General features: G+C 38.1%; 1 protein-coding gene across 2 annotated transcripts; it reads left to right on the top strand.

The window, feature by feature from the left end:
- Positions 1 to 347: 347 nt before the first annotated feature.
- Positions 348 to 20,542, top strand: LOC137274114 (post-GPI attachment to proteins factor 2-like). 2 transcript variants are annotated; one of them, XM_067807112.1, is made up of 5 exons: positions 348 to 584; positions 3,729 to 3,987; positions 5,095 to 5,210; positions 6,879 to 6,987; positions 13,589 to 16,250. In XM_067807112.1, exons 1-5 carry the CDS (start codon positions 423 to 425, stop codon positions 13,732 to 13,734), a joined length of 792 nt encoding a protein of 263 aa, XP_067663213.1. In that variant the 5' UTR covers positions 348 to 422; the 3' UTR covers positions 13,735 to 16,250. The 2 variants fall into 2 exon arrangements, with proteins under 2 accessions (XP_067663213.1, XP_067663212.1); XM_067807111.1 differs by lacking the exon at positions 13,589 to 16,250 and adding an exon at positions 18,471 to 20,542 and having other exon boundaries at positions 354 to 584.
- The last annotated feature ends 689 nt before the right edge of the window (positions 20,543 to 21,231 follow it).

Genomic DNA, 21,231 nt, shown 5'->3' with positions numbered 1-21,231 from the left:
TGTAATCATAACCCAGGAGAAAAGCAAAATCCAGAATCTCAGGAACATTTTCTTTCGGCATCATATATATGATGCCTACACCGATGCTCTTGATGTCATCTGAACATCTGAAATGAAATGCAAATAATGTACTCTCTCTCTCTCTCTCTCTCTCTCTCTCTCTCTCTCTCTCTCCTGGCCTGGTGTCAAATTCGTGTTACGTAATTGTTTCGTGAAATTCATAAGCATTTATATCTTATTTAATCCTTCCAACCCCAGTTTTATCGTTTGTTTACGAACTATTGGCTTGCGTTGTGTTTGTAATAAGAGAGTAAAACTAGTCGTAGGGAAAGCATCATGCAACCATATTTTCTTCCGGGGTTCTCCACATGTCATATGTTTACCTCAAGTTTATTTTTATATATTCAACATAACACTAGGTCATGCCTGCAAGTTATTCAGATCACAACAAACCAGTGCATTTCAAAGTTTCGCTTGCGACACTGGGCAAGATTGTTTGCAGTTTGCCAATATTTGCAACTTGTTTCTGCGTGATTTGGTCGGTGATATTCAACTTCGAATCTTCCACAAAAACACACTGTGGGGTACGTAAAATTAGGAAATGAACGGAGGGTTATTGACAATTGGTCAGTATTTATGTGGATCTCATGGCGTGTTTTGTATATCACAACACTTTCTACCAGTGGCTAAGTAAATAAGTTCGTCCGATTTCAGTCGATATAAAACTGATGGAAAAACACAAGGAAATGTAGATCTAAAAAAACCCAAAGCCCCACTGATAAAACGTCCACAGTTGTGAATGATGGATTCATATGCAGTCAATGACAAAGCCTATAATGGCCCACAGCCGGTTTTGTAAAATAGTTTTACCATAACTGTGGTCACAGTCTTGCAGTTCAGAAGTACACTGACATTCCAATGTTGCTATGAGAAATACTTTGCTGATCTCTTCGGTGGGATGATGGGTGAAAACCCTCTCAGTTATAAAATTTAGACTGTATAAACTATTCAGTATAATGTGGTTGCATCATAAGCGATTAGTCAGAAGTGGCAGTGGGGTAGCCCAGGGGTTAAAGGGGCACTGATGCGGAGCGAATGTTTCTCGCCAACGGTCTAATTACGGAACCAAACTGCAAATTGGTCAGCGCCCGCTCCTTCGACCGTGACGGACAAAGGAACTGGGCTCCTGTCCATATTAGCAGAATTTCTTCACCCAGAAGAGTCAGGATGCCCATCATATGCCATTATTTAAAAATATCCATGGTATTCCTTGTCTGATCGTAACAAAATATCCCAGCAGTGTAGTTTTTTTCGGATGCTTGGATGGTATAGTTACTCAATTTGATCCTATTTCTGTGTCTTTAACCTCGATATTTAATCATGTTACATGAAAATATGATGCTTGGATGGTATAGTTAGTCAATTTTATCCTATTTCTCTGTTTTTGACCTCGATATTCAATCATGTTACATGAAAATATGATGTCTACAGGCACGTAGCAAGCCATTTGTTTCAGTATGGAAGATTGCAAAGCTTTATATTTAGGTAATTTTGAGTGTTGGTTCAGCTGTGATAGCAACTATCATACGTGAATTTTGGTAGCTATGGTAGCTACAATGGTTTATTATTTATGATAATAAAAACACATAGTTGATTTATTTGAATTTGTAAACAATAAACGATGACTTTGCCTTTGGTAGAGAAATCTGAAAATTTTCTTACGTAAATAAAAAACCCCTTATTTCACCTATTTACCCAAGTACACAGCAAATGCCTGTATGTATTACTTATGTAACGAAATTCCGTTGGTATCCTCAAAACACTTTCGGCCCATAAGTGTTTTCAGGCTGCATGCGACACAGAGATTACATCTTCCTTGCTGTAACTCGCGTTTGATGGTGTAAACCTACACGTGTTATTTGTCATCATTCACTGGATGGTCAATTAATGAATTCATAACAGGTATAATTAGTAGTAACACCACTCAGGTTACTCAACAAAGGTTCCCATTTGGCATTTCTCCTGTCTGGAGTAAATACTCAACATTATAAATTAAGGTCTGTAACGGCAAATTTATTGTATGTTATGTAATATGTGCATGTAAGTGATGCAAGAGGGTTTATCAGCTGAGTTACAAAAACAAACATCGATCAAAAGATTAACCGATAACACACTGATTGATTAATTACTTTTGTCAAAAGGTAGTGTGTGTAGATGACTACACCCTGTCGTAAAGTGCGATTGTAAAAACAACATCCTCTCTTCAAAGAATTAACCACATTTGCGTTGATTGATTGATTGCTCTTTATTGGTTAACTAAATTACTTAGAATAGCGGACATCATACAATTAGTTGCCAGGTGTGCTATCTTGGGTGACCAGTGAGAGGTTTATCAGGTTTTCACCAACGAATGACGTGAAACGATGTGTTGCTTTAGATAGTTGTGTAAGACACGTGACACAGACCAGGATTATTTACCAGCTGCAGATGAATGGAATACGATTTCTTTTACGTGGATATCGATACATTCCTGAACAAGGTAGTAGCCTGACATTGTTGCTATAAAATTAGTTTTAATCTGTTTTACATTCATTATTTGCATTTTGTTTTAATTTATTTGTTGTAGCATTCAGCAGAATCGATATGACAGAAAACTCACACTAGATCGCGTATGTGTGTGAAATAGGATCCACATTGGCAATCTATACAATGTATAAATGTTGCTGTTATGTTAGAAATTTACTACGAGTATAAACAGACCGTGTGTTCTTTTATTAATTTTCAAATTAATACAAATATGACAATAAACTAATTAGGGTTATGAGACAAAATATAGAGACGTACATTGGCTTCGGTATTTTTCCGTCCTGATAGTTTTTTACCATTTCTACCACTGGCAGATGATTAATCTTCAAAGTGTTTCATTTGTTTTCATAATACATTTGTAATGAAGTAAAAATGACTTCACCTCAGTTGATCTGTCTATAATTAAACTATCAGTTGCACATACGGACTGCGCAGCAGAGGTCACGAACCAGTCACGAATTCTGGGATATCATCCGGGTACTCACTGGAGAAAAACAATAACAAAGGTTTACACCAGTCCACGGAAATTGCTCCGCATCAGTGCCCCTTTAATGTCTTTGCTTATCACTCCAAAGTCTAGAGTTCAATTCCCAAAATGGGCATGTGTAAAGCCCATTTCTTGTGTTCCCCACCATGCTATTGGAGAAATATTGCTAAGAGGGGTGTTGAACCCAACTTGCTCACTAATCTGAAGTTCAGTTCTTTCAAGATTTCTTTTGGTCAAGTAAGCTATCAGGATTAATTTGACTAGGGGGAGAGGGGGTGATAATGATGTTTTTGGTGAATCATGTACAATGTGCAAGTAGAGTAAGTAGTCCTCCTGCATGCCATGTATAAAATCAATGAATCAATGATGGCCACCACCACCCCCCCACCCCCCCCGAGCCTGTACATGTGTACACAATTGATGACCCCCCTCCCGCCCCAGAACAAAATGGTTGAGCCCCTTACCTTGAAATCATCATCAAACTCCCCAAGCCATAGATTATGAATGGTCCCTAAGTTGAGCAAATTAAAATCAATCAAATAACTCTAAGTCTACAGAAAATAATGCTAAGAGACAGTTTATGTATGTACTCTGAAAACATGTTACTTATGATGAATTCTGTTGAAAATAGAAAGTTTGGGTTTATCTTTCACAGGTTCCAAACTTTTTACCATCAATAAGCGCTGCTATAGGAGATCTCACCCCACAGCGATATGTATGGCGAGTGTGTATTGCACTCCACTGCTCGCCGCGGTTCATGGTGGCTATTGCATACTACAGCTACCACACATCAATTCACGTCGGACAAAGAAATGAATTGTATAAAACACTGGCAGCCTTGTGCACATTTCTACACATCTGTGAAAACTTGGCCCTGATAGGTCTGACCTACGTATCGTCTACAGAGAACCATGGTGAGCAAACAAGTGTCATGTCACAGATGTTGCTATGACTACTTTCAAGAAAAATCATAACTGTTGTTAGTTCTGTTTGAAAAAGTGTCTGAAGAATTGTTACTGATTATTTTCTTTTGGATCCCGAAATAAAATCTTTTCATTATTGACGGAAATCAATGCTTAGATACAATTTGAGTGAAGGAAAAGCTAAAATGCCTTGGAAAGAAGTTACAGTTTGAGTGTTGGTGATGTGTGTTAATAGCATAAGTATGATGCAGTTTCTCTGTTGTTTAATATTGTACTCACTAGGTTCAGCAGTATTCCACCAGGGGGATGCAGTGGGACAGTTAAGTCACTCTGTTGAATAGGCCATCAAATCTTTCTCTAGAAATGGTACAATTGATGAGAAACTAATATATCTGTCATCATTAAAAGGGCAGGTCTTTGTTCATGGCTTGGGTCAGATTTCAATGTTTGTTACTTTGATCACATATTTGAGTGGGATGAAAAATAGAAATATGATGGTAAGGTTTATTTTTTCATCCTATGCAAAGGATGCATCTGCAGATCAATGATCTCAAGCAAATTGGGTATCGAGTTATGTCTCTTTAGATGGCTATATGTTCAGATGGCTCTACAGTGTTAGATGTGATTATACTGTGCAGAGTAATGTCCCTTTGTGGTTATGCTGAGTAAATGTTGTGAGTACTTTGCATGTGATAAGAATTGACTAAAATGATATTGAAATAAGGGGTTCATGGTTTGTGCTGTTGGTTGCTGTATGTGATTGTACCTTTGTGTGGATAGTTATCTTGATTAGAGAAGTAAGTTTGTGTAGCCTCTTACTTACGGTCTCTATGATATGTAGTGATCACTATGATGCATAGCGGTCTCAATGATGTGTCCTGGTATTCGAAGCAGAATTTTCATGGTCACAATTGTCTGTAATTTACAATTATATCCAGATTCTGAAGTTTTGCATGAAACATAAAAACTGTCTGTTGTGTCCTTTCAAGCATTGTCCATGGCCTGATTGTAATTCATGTACCTAGTATTAGTATATTCTGGCAGCATTCAACAGCCAAGAAAAGGTGATGTTTCTAGCCCCAAGTTTGATATTTACAGATCTACATGAGAAGTTCTTCATCCTGTTCATGGTGTGCTCACTGATATACATGTTACTGACCACCTACGTCTTCTCCTGGGGACGGTCAGCCAATGGAAGGTCCATCTTACATACGGTATGTAACATCTGGGGACAGTCAGGCTATGGAAGGATCCATGTTGCATAGGGTACATAGCACTAGGGGATGGTCAGCCAATGGGAGGGCCATGTTACATAAGGTATATAGTACCTGGGCACAGTCAGGCAATGGGAGGTCCAACTTGCGTACTGTGTATATACATATATATATATATCGGCCAATGGAAGGTTTATCTGATGTACAGTGTGTAGTAGCTGGGGACGGTCAGCCAATGGAAGGTCCATTTTACATACGGTATGTATTACCTGGGGACAGTCAGGCAATGGGAGGTACATCTTACGTACAGAGTTGTAGCACCTGGGGACGGTCAGCCAATGGAAGGTCCATGTTACATATGGTATATCACACATGGGAACAGTCAGGCAATGGAAGGTCCATCTTACATTCAGTATGTAGCTCCCAGCAGAGTGGGGTGTGTCAGTCAGCTAATGAGAGTCCAGCCATACTAGATACAGTAGTAATACAGTCGTGCTCCGTCTATCTGAACCTCAGGTATCTGGAAAACCCGCTTTCTGAATGAAAATTCCTTAAACAAATTCACAACATTGTAAAATTGCTCACTTATTCGGAACTTTGGTTTCCGTAACTAGACGGTCATTTTCACATTCAAACCGCTAAATTATATGCATTTATGTCTCGTATATCCGGATGGCTGAGCACTTGGCAGTATGTATACACATGCGAATACCAATTGACCTTGTGTGCCCTAACATAAAAAAGACAGCAGTCTTTGAAACGTGAGAACATTAACTACCTGTAATTAGCAAGTTGACACTGAGTTAATTTTGAGGCATGTCAATTTGCCCTTCAATGATGAAATGTTAACTGAAAAAGCACATACTTGTGGCAATAGCATAGGTATCACAGACTTTGCTTATTCTCATGGCTTGTTAACATGGTGTAAGTCTAGACACAGTGTATCAAGCAGGAAATATGAAGGTGAAACAGCATGTGCTTGTTGACATGTTACAAATCAATAAAGATTACGTTCGAGGCCTATTATGTTTGTTTCTTTGTACGTTTCTTTGTACATGTACATATGGTCCGTGGTTTAGATATCCGGAAATTCGTTTGTCCAGATGATTTTCAACATTGAAAAACACAAGTTTTCAGATAAACAGGGCATGACTGCATAACAGACTTGCAGTTTGAATGTCATTGTCCTCATGTTCAAGCTGTTTGAATGAAATCTGAAGTTGAATAGCTTGTTTTTGTAATTTGGCTTTTTGAGAAGGATAAAAAATTTACATAGACTAATAACTGATGAAACTATGTTTGTCAAAAGGCATACAGACCCAAACTGTTTTCAATGTATAACAACCCAACACATTTGCAGTTATAATTTGATGTCTCAAACATGGTCATTCATTCAAAAATACCCCTAGATTTTAGAATTTGAACCAAATCAACTGTTGAACATAGTCCTGCTCATGTCTTGCCATGTTCCATCCTGGTTTTGGGTTTGGGGCCGTGAGGTAGCCTAGTGGTTGAAGCGTTGGCTCATGCAATATACCTGGGTTTGATTCCCCACATGTGCACCATGTGTGAAGACCATTTCTGATGTCCCCTGCTGTGATATTGCTGGAATATTTGCTAAAAGTCATCTAAAACCATGCAACGCTTACTATTTTGTTTATTTTCCAGGAGAGAAAATCTCTGCGACACAAGGGCTCGTTGTTCCTCTTCAACATTTCCATCTTCATGTTTGCTGTGTATCTCTTCTTTCGTCACAACGCTTACTGTGAACCTTACGGTAAGGACAGACACCTATGAATACCTAGATGGCAAATATGAACCTGTGAAATATTTCTAATAATTATCTCCTACTCATGTTGTAAATGGTTCACTTATATATCAGATGTCATGTTTGTTGTATAACACTGCACTCAATGAGAGTCCAGCTGTATGATAGCTGTGGAAAATCTGGTCCTGACAGTCCAGTGATTGATATTATGAGCAACAGTCCACATCTGACCACCATATTGTTTGGGTCTCCCCTTATGACTAGTGTAAGCTGCAAGAGACTATTCTAACCCTGTCTTCCCATTGGGTTAAACATATCACAACAACGTCATCACCTAATTATGTGTGATGACTGACAGAGTTTCTTTCAGGTTAACATTCCATGCGTGGTTGCCAAACTGCCTGTAAATCCATTTCCATGTGGTTGCTGGTGGTGGGGTAGCCTAGTGGTCAACACGTTTGCTTGTCACGCAGAAGACACGGGTTAGAATAACTATATGGTTACAATGTACGAAGCCCATGTCTGATGTCCCCCACTGTGATATTGCTCGAATATTGCTAACAGGTGAAAAACAAAACTCACCCCATGCGTTTGTGTGGTTAACAACCAGTGAAATGACCCGTAGGCTGCATCACACGATGCCCATAGACAATATGACAATGTGAATGTGCCCAGTCACCCATGATGCCTGAAAATTTGTATGGAAAATTGCAGATTTCTTATTATTCCCATGGCATATGTGATGCTGATCTAATGGGGTATTGTTACAAGGTCTGTCAGTGGGGGCGTGGAGTAGTCTAGTGGTTGAAGCATCATCACACTGAAGTCCTGGTTTCGATTCCTCCAACTGCTGGAATATTCCTAAAAGGGATGTAAAACTGTACTCTCACTCTCTCACTCACTCACTCACTCAGTTAATGATGTCCCTAATTTTAAAATTTTGTAATTGCTTAGTTGGCAAAACAAATATATAATCAGTGTTGGCAGATTGTTTATTCCTAGTACCGTAGTCACTTTAATAAGCCAAAAAGAATTTAACTTTAGCAGCAAGTTCAATTTGTTGTCAGACATCAAGCAGTGGCAGAGAAACTTGTTTGAAATGTTGTTGTATTTGCCCTAGACATGAAAATTTAGGGTTCATCATGACTGCCAGTTGTCATGAGAGTCGTGGACATGTTTTTGGGAGTCAGCTTCAGAATGGAACTTCATCAAGACTTAGCTGTGACTGTTTACTAACAATAAAAAGCAAGGTAAAGCAGATCAGGTATTTCATCAGAACTAACCAGTTAACTGGCAAACATTGGCGTGAAATCTCAGCGCCCGTCTGTGGCTTGTACATTTATCATTAGCTCTACAATCTGGCACATTGATTAAACCAGATTATTTCTTCAGTCCCATTGAGTGCCGGTTTAGACAGCTTCCACTGTAGTTTTGAACAACAGTGAAATAGAAGCTTGGATTATCTAACTTCGGGCCCAGCAGCATTGGGTCAAGAATAATGCAAGTTTTTAAATTCACTGCATATTTGAGATCATTTTGTGTCAAATACACAGGTTTCCTGTGTCAGGGCAACCACTGATTATAATTACTATACAATTACTATACGATTGATAAGTTGGTCTTTGACATGGCATTCACACAAACTCCTACCACTTCTGATGGATGCCAGATGGATGTGAATGTCAGGTATCTGTATAGAACCAGGGTTAGGAATACTAGTGGCTAGTTCACATAAAAGAGGCATGATCACATCTCCGGATCACAAATTGTATTAATAAGCCGGTTTTTAAAAGTTTCTTGACCCATGTCACATACATTTGATAGGATGATCAGATTTGTAGTCATGGCAGCCCTTGTGCTCCTTCCTCATCTGTATTCATACAGATAAAGCATAACACTGTATGGAATACTCAAGCTGATATTGTGTGTCTGATCATCATCTGACACTCCTCTTACAACTATCAGGTGTAAATGTGACTGAATGTGTTCATAACTGGCAGATACTATGAAATTTTCTTTGTTGTTCCTTGCCACTGTCAGTGTTAAACTACACCACAGTGGCCTGTTTGTAAAGTATAATGTAGAATATATGACAAAGCCTGAGATGAACAGCTGACAAATCCAGCTTCCATGCTCCAGGGTACAAAGTCATCAGTCATACAGGCCTACACTGGGCAACCTTCCTCCCTACTTTTCTTCCCTGCTCACCAGCTCCAGGGTTCAATAATAACGTATAACAACTTCTTTATTATATGATGCACCGTTTTGGTATGGATTCTTATACTGTTGTCAAGCAACGGGTTCAAGGCCATCACTCCTACAGGTCTACACCAACCAACCCTCCTCCATCCTTCCTTCCCTGGTCACCATCTCCATGGTTCCAGGTCATCAGTCCTACAGGTTTCATGTGATGTATGTGACCTGACTGCAGATGTTGTAGGGTGTGGTTCAGTGATTTATTACCTCATGAAAGGTCACAGGCTTCTTTTTCTCATTCATACAAATAGAGTGATAATGTAACATGATGCATCAGAGTAGTGGCACATTGTGTGATACAAACTTACAAGAATGATTTCAATCTATGTTCGTTTGTTAAATAACTTTTGTCCTTAGTTGAATAAAATTCTGAGGCTTAAATTTTCAATTGGCAAGGTAAAATTATGAGGAATCGCAATCTTAATTTCACCTTTTTGTTTAAAGTGAAATTCATCGGTACGTTTTCACTGCAAACAGAATAGGTGATATGTGTTCTTACTCACCGCTTGAGGAGTGAGCTGCTTGTGTGTTGGCCCATGATGGTTATCTAATGCTGCACTCAGTAATATTCCAGCTACATGGCGGCTGGTTGTAAATAATGGAGACTGGACCAGACAATCCAGTGATCAACTACATGGGCATTGACCTACACAGTTTGGATATGACATGTGTCAACCAAGTCAGTGAGCCTGACCACCCGATCCTATTAGTAGCCTCTTATGACAAGCATGGGTTGCTGGAGACTTGAGATTGGTTGAAATCTCACATTTGATGATTGGTTCATTACCATTGAGCATCGAAAGAAATTGCTTAGCATCATATTTCAGGTTTTCCTATTGAAAATGATATTGTAGATAAGTGTGACATGATGCAACTTGCAGACTCTTTCCGTGTTGTCACAACCCCTTGTGTACAGTACACACCCTGTGCACTTACAAGAACTCACGAATCAGTTGGTACATGACCAGATGGTGGCCACGTGAATATGTGCAAACACTTCGTTGTGGGTACAGCAACGTGCAGTAAACTTGGACAAAGTACTGTGACTATGTGTCCTAGTCCACCCAGCTGTGAATGAGTACCTCGACAGGATGAGACGACGACAAATAACTTGGTGCACTTAGAGGCAGCAAGAGTTATATACTCCACAGGAAGTTGAGATTGATAACAGGATGGGCTGTTGATACTGACATCTGATGATCTAGGGAAATATACGTCAGCGCCCTGAGCAAGCACTAGTTGCCTGGATGTGTGTGCTATATAAATATCTTATAGTAAGTATGTCTTGATGATGTGTATGACTGAGTAATGTATCTTATTCTTTTTCTAAATTCATTTTCTCTTTGCTCCTTAAGGTGAAGAAATATGTATTGTGTTTTCTTTGGACACATTGCATATTTTAATAGTTAGATTATTTGTACATCTTATGGTTTTAAGTTATGTTGCTTATTTCTAAATATTGTTACAGGAGATATCTTTATTTGTCACTTTGTGCCTTGACATAACAGTTTGTGTACCCTCTCTTCCCCTTTCCTGGCCTCGTCATGGTAACGTTATTATAGAACATCAACAAAAACATACTGTCAGTAGATAAACATCCAAGAGTATTATTGTTTGGTACTATTTGAATACTGAATTATGAATGTGGGACAGTGGTATAAAAAAATAGAGCTGTCTGGCCAAACTAAGAAATTCTTTCTTCAAACGCTGAAATTTGCACAAAAGCCTGTACCACTATCACTGAAAATGGGGTATTTTAAACACTTTGTATAACATATTTTATATATGTAGTTTATTCACTGATGAACTGATTTTGTAAGTTACAAATCAAGACAATTTCCAATGATATCCAATACGTGTATGTGAATCTCTTTTTGTATGTCTGTTTTAACTAAAAGTTAAAAAATAGGTTCATTAATCACTGAAAAACATTACCATGCACTTGGGTACAGGCTTGGCAGTTAGAGACCGCACCAGTGAAGGACATGAATACTTAAATCTAACCCTGTTATGCTTCGTCTGGTGTGCAGAATTCCGTAAATATACCAGACAAAATAAGTTAGGGATATTGGTATTTTAATGATTGTTACTCCTCAGTGTTATTTCATCAAGATTTACATATATCCCTGACTATGTTTGTCTAGCATACCTTAAAATGTTCCTGTGAATACATGTCCCATTTATTACTGAGTTTTTAGCACACACAGTGATCACAAAAATATTCAAAAAATTACGTACAGACTTCATTTGTTTTGCTCTGATATGTTTTATCCGTAATAACACCCCGTAATAACACCCCGTAATAACACCCATGGACCAGACAAAACAAGTGAAACTTAGATAATGGAGGTGTATGGTATACAGAACTGTGAGATATAAGATCATATCCAATAGGAATCTGTTACTCTGCAGTATGTTATCTGTGGATATCACTATCTGTGGATACCACTGTGTGCTCTAGGGATACAATACCTGTTTTTCCATGTTCAGTTTATACATCTTGGGGTCAGTTGTGTAGCCTAGTGGTTAAAGCATTCACTCATCACGCTGAAGGCCTGGTTTTGATCTCCCACATGGGTACAGTGTGTGAAGACCATTTAGGGTGTTCCTCATTGTGATATTGCTGGAATATTTCTAAAGGCCCTGCAAAACCCAACTTACTTACATATTTGTGCATACTGTATGCATATTTCTTTGTATATTTGCATATTTCTTTCATATTTACTTTCCTTGATTGAATTGTTCCCTGACGAACGTGATGACCTGGATTGTTGCTCATGCTGTCAGCCACTGGTTTGCAGGGACATATGAGTCACTGCAGTGAGCCTGTATGATCTCACTAGAGGCATTGCATGGTCAGGGGCATGGCCAAATGCACCTGAAACAGTTATAAGCAAAATAGATTTTTAAAAACATCTTTTCACATTTTTAGAGCACCTGGTAGACTGGACTCCAGTTTTCAGCAAATGAAGAATATTTTGCTCAATGATCATCCACAGTTGAAAAAATCAGTAATCTGTGGTACCATAAGTTGCTTTCCCCTAGTTGTGACAGGATCTTCTGATGATGGGTTCTCAGACTAGAGTGTTTGACTAGTGGTAAATGTCTCTTTCCTCATTCACTGTGGACAATCCCCACATATGTAATAACTGAAAGACAGTCCAAGCATCGAGATACCCCGGTCACTCACTGACCATATGGGGCAGTGGGGTAGCCTAGTGGTTAAAGTGTTCGCTCGTCACACAGTAGAGACTGCTTCAATTTCCCACATGGGCACATTATCATTATGATTATGTAAAACCCATTTCTGGTGTGATCTTGATGGAATATTTCAAAAAGCAGCGTAAAACCCATCTCAGTCACTCACTTACTGACCATTTTGACTCTTATGACAAACATGGGTTTGATGCAGGTTTGATGCAGTGTTTGATGCAGGTTTGATGCAGTGTTTGATGCAATGTTTGAAATGCTTTAATTTGCCAGTTGGCCATCAGGGCCTGTTGTGACCTGCAGGCTTTAAGATCAACAAGTCCTGAATGAAATCTCCAGGCCCATTTTGTTAAAGTCAAACCAATAAAAACAAAATAGACTGCACTGTACAGTTTCACACAGTTTAATTCTGCCGTTATAACTAGTACAAAGCTAGACATGCACAATGGCATGAAATTCAAGTAGTTTGTAAGCTACAGCGAGTATGGCAAGTCCTGATCATTATAGTCACTGCACTTTTATGTGTTGGAAAAGATTCCAGTTGGAAAAAACTGTTGACAGATACTTTATTGAACACCATAAGGGCCTGCAAATACTTGAAGCTGCCAGCCCAATACAGCAACAACTGGCACTGGATCTTTGGGCGGTTGATTATTTTTGAAAACCGATTCTAACACGTAATTTAATTATTATTAACTGGAATGGTTATAAAGAAATGAGAAGGGACCGATTTCATCATTAAAACCACAGTTTGCTGTAACTGTTCAGTGTTGACAAATAACATCTGACCCTCTGACAATTCCAGCAGGTTAGCCAACGGTCCACTTAAAGTCTACAATCTTCAGGCCTCAATGTCTGACTTTCACAATGACTTTGTCTGAAGTTGTTATATTTGACATGTCACACTTGTTTGCTGTTTATAAATCTTATGAATGTGTGTTTAATCTTATTCTATGGGTCCTGTTAATTTTCAGGGGGTCACACAGACATCTGAAACTTAGAGGAACCATTGTCCTGTTAATTTGAATACTGAATAGTAATGTTACAAAATGCAGTGTGTTCTGTCAGTAAGGTCTTAATGGCACTTGCCATTATCCGTCCTTTTTGATGAATTTCCTTGAGTAGTTTTTCTTTCTTTTTTCAGTGTACACCGGTTTTGCTGCGTGTGAATATCTCACAGTCTTAACAAACATTGCTTTCCATTCAACGGCAGTATTTGATTTTGAAGATTTCAATCTTGTCTTGGCACAAAGGGATATGGTGAACAAACTAGAAAGAAAACATATTTGAAGAATGTACTTTTTTGCAATCTATTCATATTTAATCATGTTTCAGTCATATTATATTTAATTTAAAGCATATTTATTGCTTTAACCAATTAAACAATGGTCATGCATATTCATATATACATACTCTTAAAAATATTAGTCATAATCAGCTGATAATATACGGTAATCTAACTATCATTATCATAACCTAAGCAAACCCATTGTAACAGAAATGAAAATTGTCTGAACTAATTTGCCCTTCAAAATATACCTTGGGATATATGGTGATGTAATGCCTTTTTGTTTTTTTTTAAAAAAAACCTGGTCAATATGGTGACTTAATACCCATCAAAGACAATCAAGATATGATATTTGGCCTTTCAAGGTAAAATCAGGCAAATAAGGTAGTTTGATACCTGTCAAAGAAAACCTGTAGGTAGATATGGTGATGCATCTAACACTTTAAGGAATATTTACAGGAATGTTTTGCCTTCCCCATTATGACCTGTCACAAACTTCATATCTAGATTCTTGGGATATCCATGAATTAACTGAATCTGCCCAAATGCCAGTATTGAGTGTAACATGTGTCAGTAGATGTTTCCGATTGGTATTTATATAGATAAGGGGAGGTGGGGTGGCCTTGTTGAAGCATTCTCCTTTCACAACGAAGATGTGGGTTTTGATTCCCCACATGGCTACAATGTGTGAAGCCCATTTCTGGTGTCCTCATGATATTGCAGGAATAGTGCTAAAAGCGGTGTAAAACCAAACTTGCTCACTCAACATGAAATCCATTTCACTACATGACAGCAGGTCAAGAAGGTCTTGAGTTTCACATCATTGCATAAATTGAACAGTTTTAAAAATTCCAAACATCTGCAACTGAATAACAGTTATTTCTGAATGTGAAGGTCACTAGGTTGTAATCTGTAGTGCCACCGGTCTTGTAAAACTATGCCTACTTGTCAAGTTATTTGAGCTTCTGGTATGATTTGATGGATGCTTTTCTTAATGAATGCATCATGAAATAATCTTTTGTCTTTCATGTATTTTCCAAGTACTTAATGAGTAATCATATATAATTGGAAGCATGAATAAAATGGCACTTGTATGATTAATTTGATTACAGTGTTTGAGTATCTTTATGGTGAATAATATTTTCACCCTTCCTCACTACCATGTATCCAAACTCCATTTTGTTGTCTCTCTTTTCCTCAGAAAAAGATCATTGATGCAGTTTGTGCCCATCTTCCTTTCCTGTAATTGTTTAAACAATCGTCGAACATTATTTTATAAATACACTGCTGGACATGTTTGACAACTTGGATACAGATTTAAAGATATTTTGCTTATGAGGCGTGATAGCTACAGCTCCTGATCAAAGCATCAATCCACTTGTAATCCCTTTTGCTCTCAGTATTGGCTCAGGGAATCAAAGCTTTTAGTTTGATTAGATAAAATGTCTAGGCTATGAAACTTGCAATGTCATTGTTATTTTTTTTTTACAATGAAGTCAAATGTTTATTATCTGAAGTCATATATTTAGTATCTAAACATGTATTCTAGTATGTGAGCTGTTGTTTATTAAGACCATATATTTTTGTAGTCGCCAGGCTATTTTGACTTTTAACCCAGCAGATTGTTAGTCCATATGTCTGTTGTTAGTGGAGTCTGATTGCTGTATCAGTGTCTGATGTAAATTAAAGATGGACTCTGCTGCATGACTAGGTGCTTGCGCCAGTATAGTGATTGTCCTTGAATTCTGTGCCTTCTCAATGTTTGTGGTTGTCAGAACTGAACTTGGTTTATTGAAATAGCTTATGTTAGTATATTTTCTCATATGCACTTGAGTATGCTGTTTCACTTAGTATAATTCATAAGCTCAATATATGCTGAAAAATTAAAATTTGACAGGACCGTGTAGGACCATTTATTTTTTTATGTGAAAACTATACTATACCAAGAAATCTCTCAGTGCAAAGCAATTAGCAGAAACAGGTCATCATCAATATCTGCCTCAGCACTAACTTTAACACACAGTCCCTCCCACCCAGGTAGCTAAGAGTTCATGATATTTACCATGATAGAATGAAAATAGGATCAACCCCACCAGGTGACATGGGGACACATTTTGGAATATTTAGTTTACAAAATGAAGTGAGCAAAACCCACATCATACTCCAAAGATATACCAAAATAGTTTTATGTTACTTTTATTTGTCTGGTTCTACATGGGGCAATGGAGGTTGGAAAATGCTGAAAATTCATGTATGTACTAGTTCTGACAAATAGTTTGTCTGTCATGTGAAGCAGTTATTCTGGACACAGAGCTGACCTGAACTAATGAAGGTTGTGGTGGCTATTATTAGTATTAACTATCTTGAGCGTGTTTGAGAGGCATTGAAGTTGTATAGGTGAGGGAAAACCAAGTTCTATAGAGAGTCAACTTCTTTGTTGCAATGAGCCTCTCAAAGAGGCTCTCTGCCGTCAAGCCGCTTGCATTGCTAAAAAGAAGTTGACCATCCATAGAACTCGGTTTTCCTTACCCACAGCAGATAACAGTCGGACCATGTTTATACGGACGCTTGTGTTTTCTCACATTTTGTCGCAGTAAATAATTTTCTGAATAAATGTATTTAAGCTACCTTCCATACCCAATTGTACAGAAGCATTAAAACCTCTGTTATATTTTAAGGCTTAAGATTGGCTATATGAACATTGTTGAACTAAAATACTCTGGAAGTTGATGTGGTTCCTCACAAGTTTGCTGAATGAAATTAACAAAACAAATCACAAACATCAGTCAGGTTATATAATTAATACTTTTCACAACCAGCATGTGTAGTACATGCATCAGGATTAAATTAACACTGGGATCTCTTAATACTTGTCCCTTAGATGTTGGATGTCAGTTGATGAAGTGTAAAATACAGGCCAAGCATGGTCCCAGTATGTGGGACATAATTGTAAGAATTTAGCACTACTGGTAATTGAAATTCAGTGTTCACATTCAGAAACTGGATAAGTTAGACATTTTATGAAGTATGTTTTTCATTACTCTTTAATTATTTCCTGTTGGTGTCATTGCTACACATGTTTGTTCCAGTGTTCTACTGTTGTTGTAACACATGGGTTTTGCATAAGGCTGTTATTTACAGGACATTTGTGAAGCATAATTTCTTTGTCAGAAATTATCATTGTTTGTTGTTGCTATTGATTGTTGCCTCCTCCATTTCTTCAAATATTGTTTCAGTTGTTGCTTTGATGAGCTAAATGAAAAAAGCAGAAATATGTCATATAAGTATGATTTTTGTTGTCAGTTTGACAGTATGTTTGATACTGAATGTTTTGTATATTTTGTATTTGATTTCCTCATATTATAATAGTCATCAGGTCAGTCCTACAGCTTTAGTTCACCTGGCCATACTAGATATATAGCCTGCTGTTAAGTATCTCTCTGGAACAGAATACTTGAGAAACCCATTACACCACCTTATCTCCCGGGACACCCAATACACCAGGTTATCTCTAGGAACAACCACTACACGAGGTTATATCCTGGAACACCCAATACACCAGGTTATCTCTAGGAACAACCACTACACAAGGTTATATCCTGGAACACCCAATACACTAGGTTATCTCTAGGAACAACCACTACACAAGGTTATATTCTGGAACACCCAATACACCAGGTTATCTCTAGGAACAACCACTACACAAGGTTATATCCTGGAACACCCAATACGCCAGGTTATGTATTTGGCTGTATTTTGATCACTGTCCCTGCCAGAGTCACTGTTAACAGTGTAAGGTCGGTCAGCAGTGTTCTGTGTCAGTGTCATGTGATCAGATCATGTAAGAGACTATTGCAATAAGAGTGCATGAATATTATTTTTGTTATTATTCACATTGGAATAAACATATTGGAAATAATCTTGGTGTTTACTGTATCTATCCTCACAGAACATCAGACACATGACCTCCTCTACTTTCGGGACTTTGTCAATGGATGGACTCTTGATTTGAAGGACAACTTAACTTACTGAAGAGCTTGTCCATGTATGGACATGTGTCCTGAGTGCACATTCTACTTACATGAGTTTGTCCATTTATGGACTGAGTTCAAGTCACTTTAACATGTCTTGGTCCAAACACAGTTTTGTGTAAAGAAGCATGTGCACATGATGTTACGAACAAATAGACAGTATCACACAAGTACATGTACATACCTCATGATAGAGATTCACTAATCATGTACTCACGTACAAAATGTTTATATTGGATAATATTCCAGTTAAAGGTTTGAGAAAGAAATGACAAAGTCACGGAGACAGTAAAGACATTGAACACAACAAACAAATGACATTTCAGTCACACCCAAAGTGATTGGTGGCTAGTTGGGATCTTCTTAGAACAGGTCCATGGTTCTGCTTTCCTGGTCTACAGTGGGTCCCTTGTTAGAAGAGGTTTCCAGAACAAAGTCCCTTGTCTTGAGAGGAGACAGAACTTGGTGGCCAGACTGGGCAACTTGTCTGATTCTAGTTGTATTCTGGTGCAAGGGACACAAATAATATCAATCACTGGTTTATAGAATACCCAGTATATTAAAATTGAAGTATTTACCATCCGCATATTTAATCTAATCCTGTGCAAACATGTTCTATGTTATTTTAAATAAAACAATTTTCTTCAGTCAGAATATCAGCATGCAGTTGCCTGTAAACATTACTATGATCCACTCTTGTGTTCCAGCCTACTCATGGTTTGCTCTGTGCGAATACCTCATCGTCATCTCCAATGTCTGCTTCCACAGCACCATGATCCATGATTTCAACACCTACTCAGTGGCTGTGGTCGACCTGGAGCCACAAACACTACGCAGCTCATATATATCCGTGTAACTTCACTATGGTGGTCCTTGCTTTCTGTGTGTGTGTGTGTGTCTCTGTGTCTGTGTGTCTGGCTCTGTCTGTCTGTAGAGGGATGGATGGGTTCATGGGTGACCATGTATGTTATTGCTACATTCTGTGCAGAGTTGGATTTCTTTTGAAGTGCCAGAATCTGTGGATTGGTGACATCTGAATAGTGATTATAATACCAGGTGGTTCTGATGGGTGATGGTAATACTGGGACGTTCTGAAGTGTGACTGTAATACTGGGTTGTTCTGAAGAGTGACACTAATACTGGGAGGTTCTGAAGAGTGATGGCAATACTTGGTTGTTCTGAAAAGTGATGGTAATACTGGATTGTTCTGAAGAGTGATGGTAATACTGGGAGGTTCTGAAGAGTGATGTAATACTGTGAGGTTCTGAAGAGTGACAGTAATACTGGGTTGTTATGAAGAGTGATGGTAGTACTGGGTGGTTCTGATGGGTGATGGTAATACTGGGTTCTGAAGAGTGATGGTAATACTGAGTTGTTCTGAAGAGTGATGGTAATACTGGGAGGTTCTGAAGAGTGACAGTAATACTGGGTTGTTATGAAGAGTGATGGTAGTACTGGGTGGTTCTGATGGGTGATGGTAATACTGGGTTCTGAAGAGTGATGGTAATACTGAGTTGTTCTGAAGAGTGATGTAATACTGGATTGTTCTGAAGAATGATGACAATACTGGGTGGTTCTGATGGGTGATGGCAATACTAGATACTTCTGAAGAGTGATGTTACTACCAAGGCCCGCTTGCACAGAGCAATCTTAGTTACAATCAATCTTAGGCCCCTACAATCAACTTTGCAATCGCCATACAGTTGCCCTAATCCACTTGCACAAAGACAATCTTAAGACAGCACGGATTTAAGATTGTAATCTTAACTAAGATCGAACTTTTCAACGTTGGAGGTAGAAATATCTTAAACTCCTAAACACAATTATGTGAAAGAAATCAGTGTTTGACATTGTGTACAAGATTTAGTCAGACAACAGTTTCAGGGCAACACAAGTTTCAGGGCAACACAAGTTTCAAGCTGACAAAAGGGCAGCTGCAATTGGCCTGTGTGTCCACATCTGTGATATTTTGCTTTTGTGTCCTATGTTACATGTCAGTGGAGTGAGTGAGTGAGTCAAACTAAATGTTTGAGAATTAGTCATATTCATATACTGAACAACAAAGAAACACAGCTGTATTTTTTGTCAGAGTTTGAAATAGAAGACATTAAAAGAATGCTTACTTTTATGAGATTTAATTTTTCAAAAAGCTGTGTTTTTCTTTTAGCGTTCAGTATACATTCTTTCATTGATAAGAACATACTGTAGTTTATGTCAGTGGTCATCAGTTAAGTAGGTTTTTCACGCACTGACACCACAGAACAAACATCCATGGTCATAAAATATCAAGGTCAACATCCTACAATGTGATGCTCAGTAGAAATACTGTAGTATCACAGTATCACGCTGTCATAAAATTAAATCACTATATACAGTACAAAATATAAATGGGCAATAGATCACCAACAACTGAAGGTAGATCACCTTTCTAGGGACCATGGGGACTTACAACTTTGCTGCCTGCATGGACCCATGCTGGATTTACACAATCCCTTCAGCCATTGGTGACTGACTGTGAACTATGTACTTGAGTACAAACAAGAGGCTAGCACAAAAACACAAACACCATTATTTTGTAAAATACATTTACAAAGTTTGTCTTGCATGTTCTGAATATATTTTTATGTCTAGCTACGGTGCGGGGTTAACAAGTAGCTTGTCAACATTAAAAATTTGATTTGTCATCTTCTGCATGTCTATTTGCCTTTTTAGTTTTCTGACTGTACATTTTAATTCCATTTTATATATTTTTATATATTTATATTTTTCAATTTTTGTATTTGAGAATGCCATATCTATTTTACTGATTTGAGTGATATATTCAGTGTAGGATTCTGTCTAAGGGTCTTGCAATGTTTTCAGGTTTTTTCCATTTTGATAATGACATTGTCCAGGATTCTCAAGTTTTGTATAAATCATGAAAAAACATTCAGGGTTGGATGACAACATTTTGGTTTTTGTCCCATTTTTTGTTCAGAATGTATGGTTCCTGTGTCACCAAGGATTTTGTGACTAATCCACATTTTATTTGGGAAAAAGTGTGCGTGTCACTTATTTTTAATAAAACACATGCAACATATGATTGGTATATTTCATCAGTCTGTCAAGTGTTTGTATCTGGAAATGTGATGCTAGTAACGTTCAGACATCTGAAAATTTATCCAGATATCTGATAGAAACATGTTCAGACATCTCACTGGAAAGTGAATTCTGATATCCAGACATCTGATGATGAAATGTATCCAGCCACCTGATGATGAAATGTATCCAGACACCTGATGAGGAAATGTGTCCAGACATCTGATGGGGAAATGTGTCCAGACACCTGATTGGGAATGTGTCCAGACACCTGATTGGGAAATGTGTCCAGACACCTGATGGGAATGTATCCAGACACCTGATTGGGAAATGTATCCAGACACCTTATGGGGAATGTATCCAGACACCTGATTGGGAAATGTGTCCAGA

Source organism: Haliotis asinina, chromosome 2 (genome assembly GCF_037392515.1).
Source record: "Haliotis asinina isolate JCU_RB_2024 chromosome 2, JCU_Hal_asi_v2, whole genome shotgun sequence".
In the NCBI taxonomy this organism is placed as follows: Eukaryota; Metazoa; Mollusca; class Gastropoda; order Lepetellida; family Haliotidae; genus Haliotis; species Haliotis asinina.
Note: the sequence above shows the minus strand (reverse complement) of the source record. Positions and strands in the feature narration are given on the sequence as shown.

What these genes read in the sequence shown, in the direction of transcription:
- LOC137274114 (XM_067807111.1), top strand. Translation starts at nt 423, where the DNA reads ATGCCTGCAAGTTATTCAGATCACAACAAACCAGTGCATTTCAAAGTT. An exon ending in CCACAAAAACACACTGTGGG is followed by an intron (nt 585 to 3,728) that starts GTACGTAAAATT and finishes TATCTTTCACAG; the next exon opens with GTTCCAAACTTTTTACCATC. An exon ending in ATCGTCTACAGAGAACCATG is followed by an intron (nt 3,988 to 5,094) that starts GTGAGCAAACAA and finishes TGATATTTACAG; the next exon opens with ATCTACATGAGAAGTTCTTC.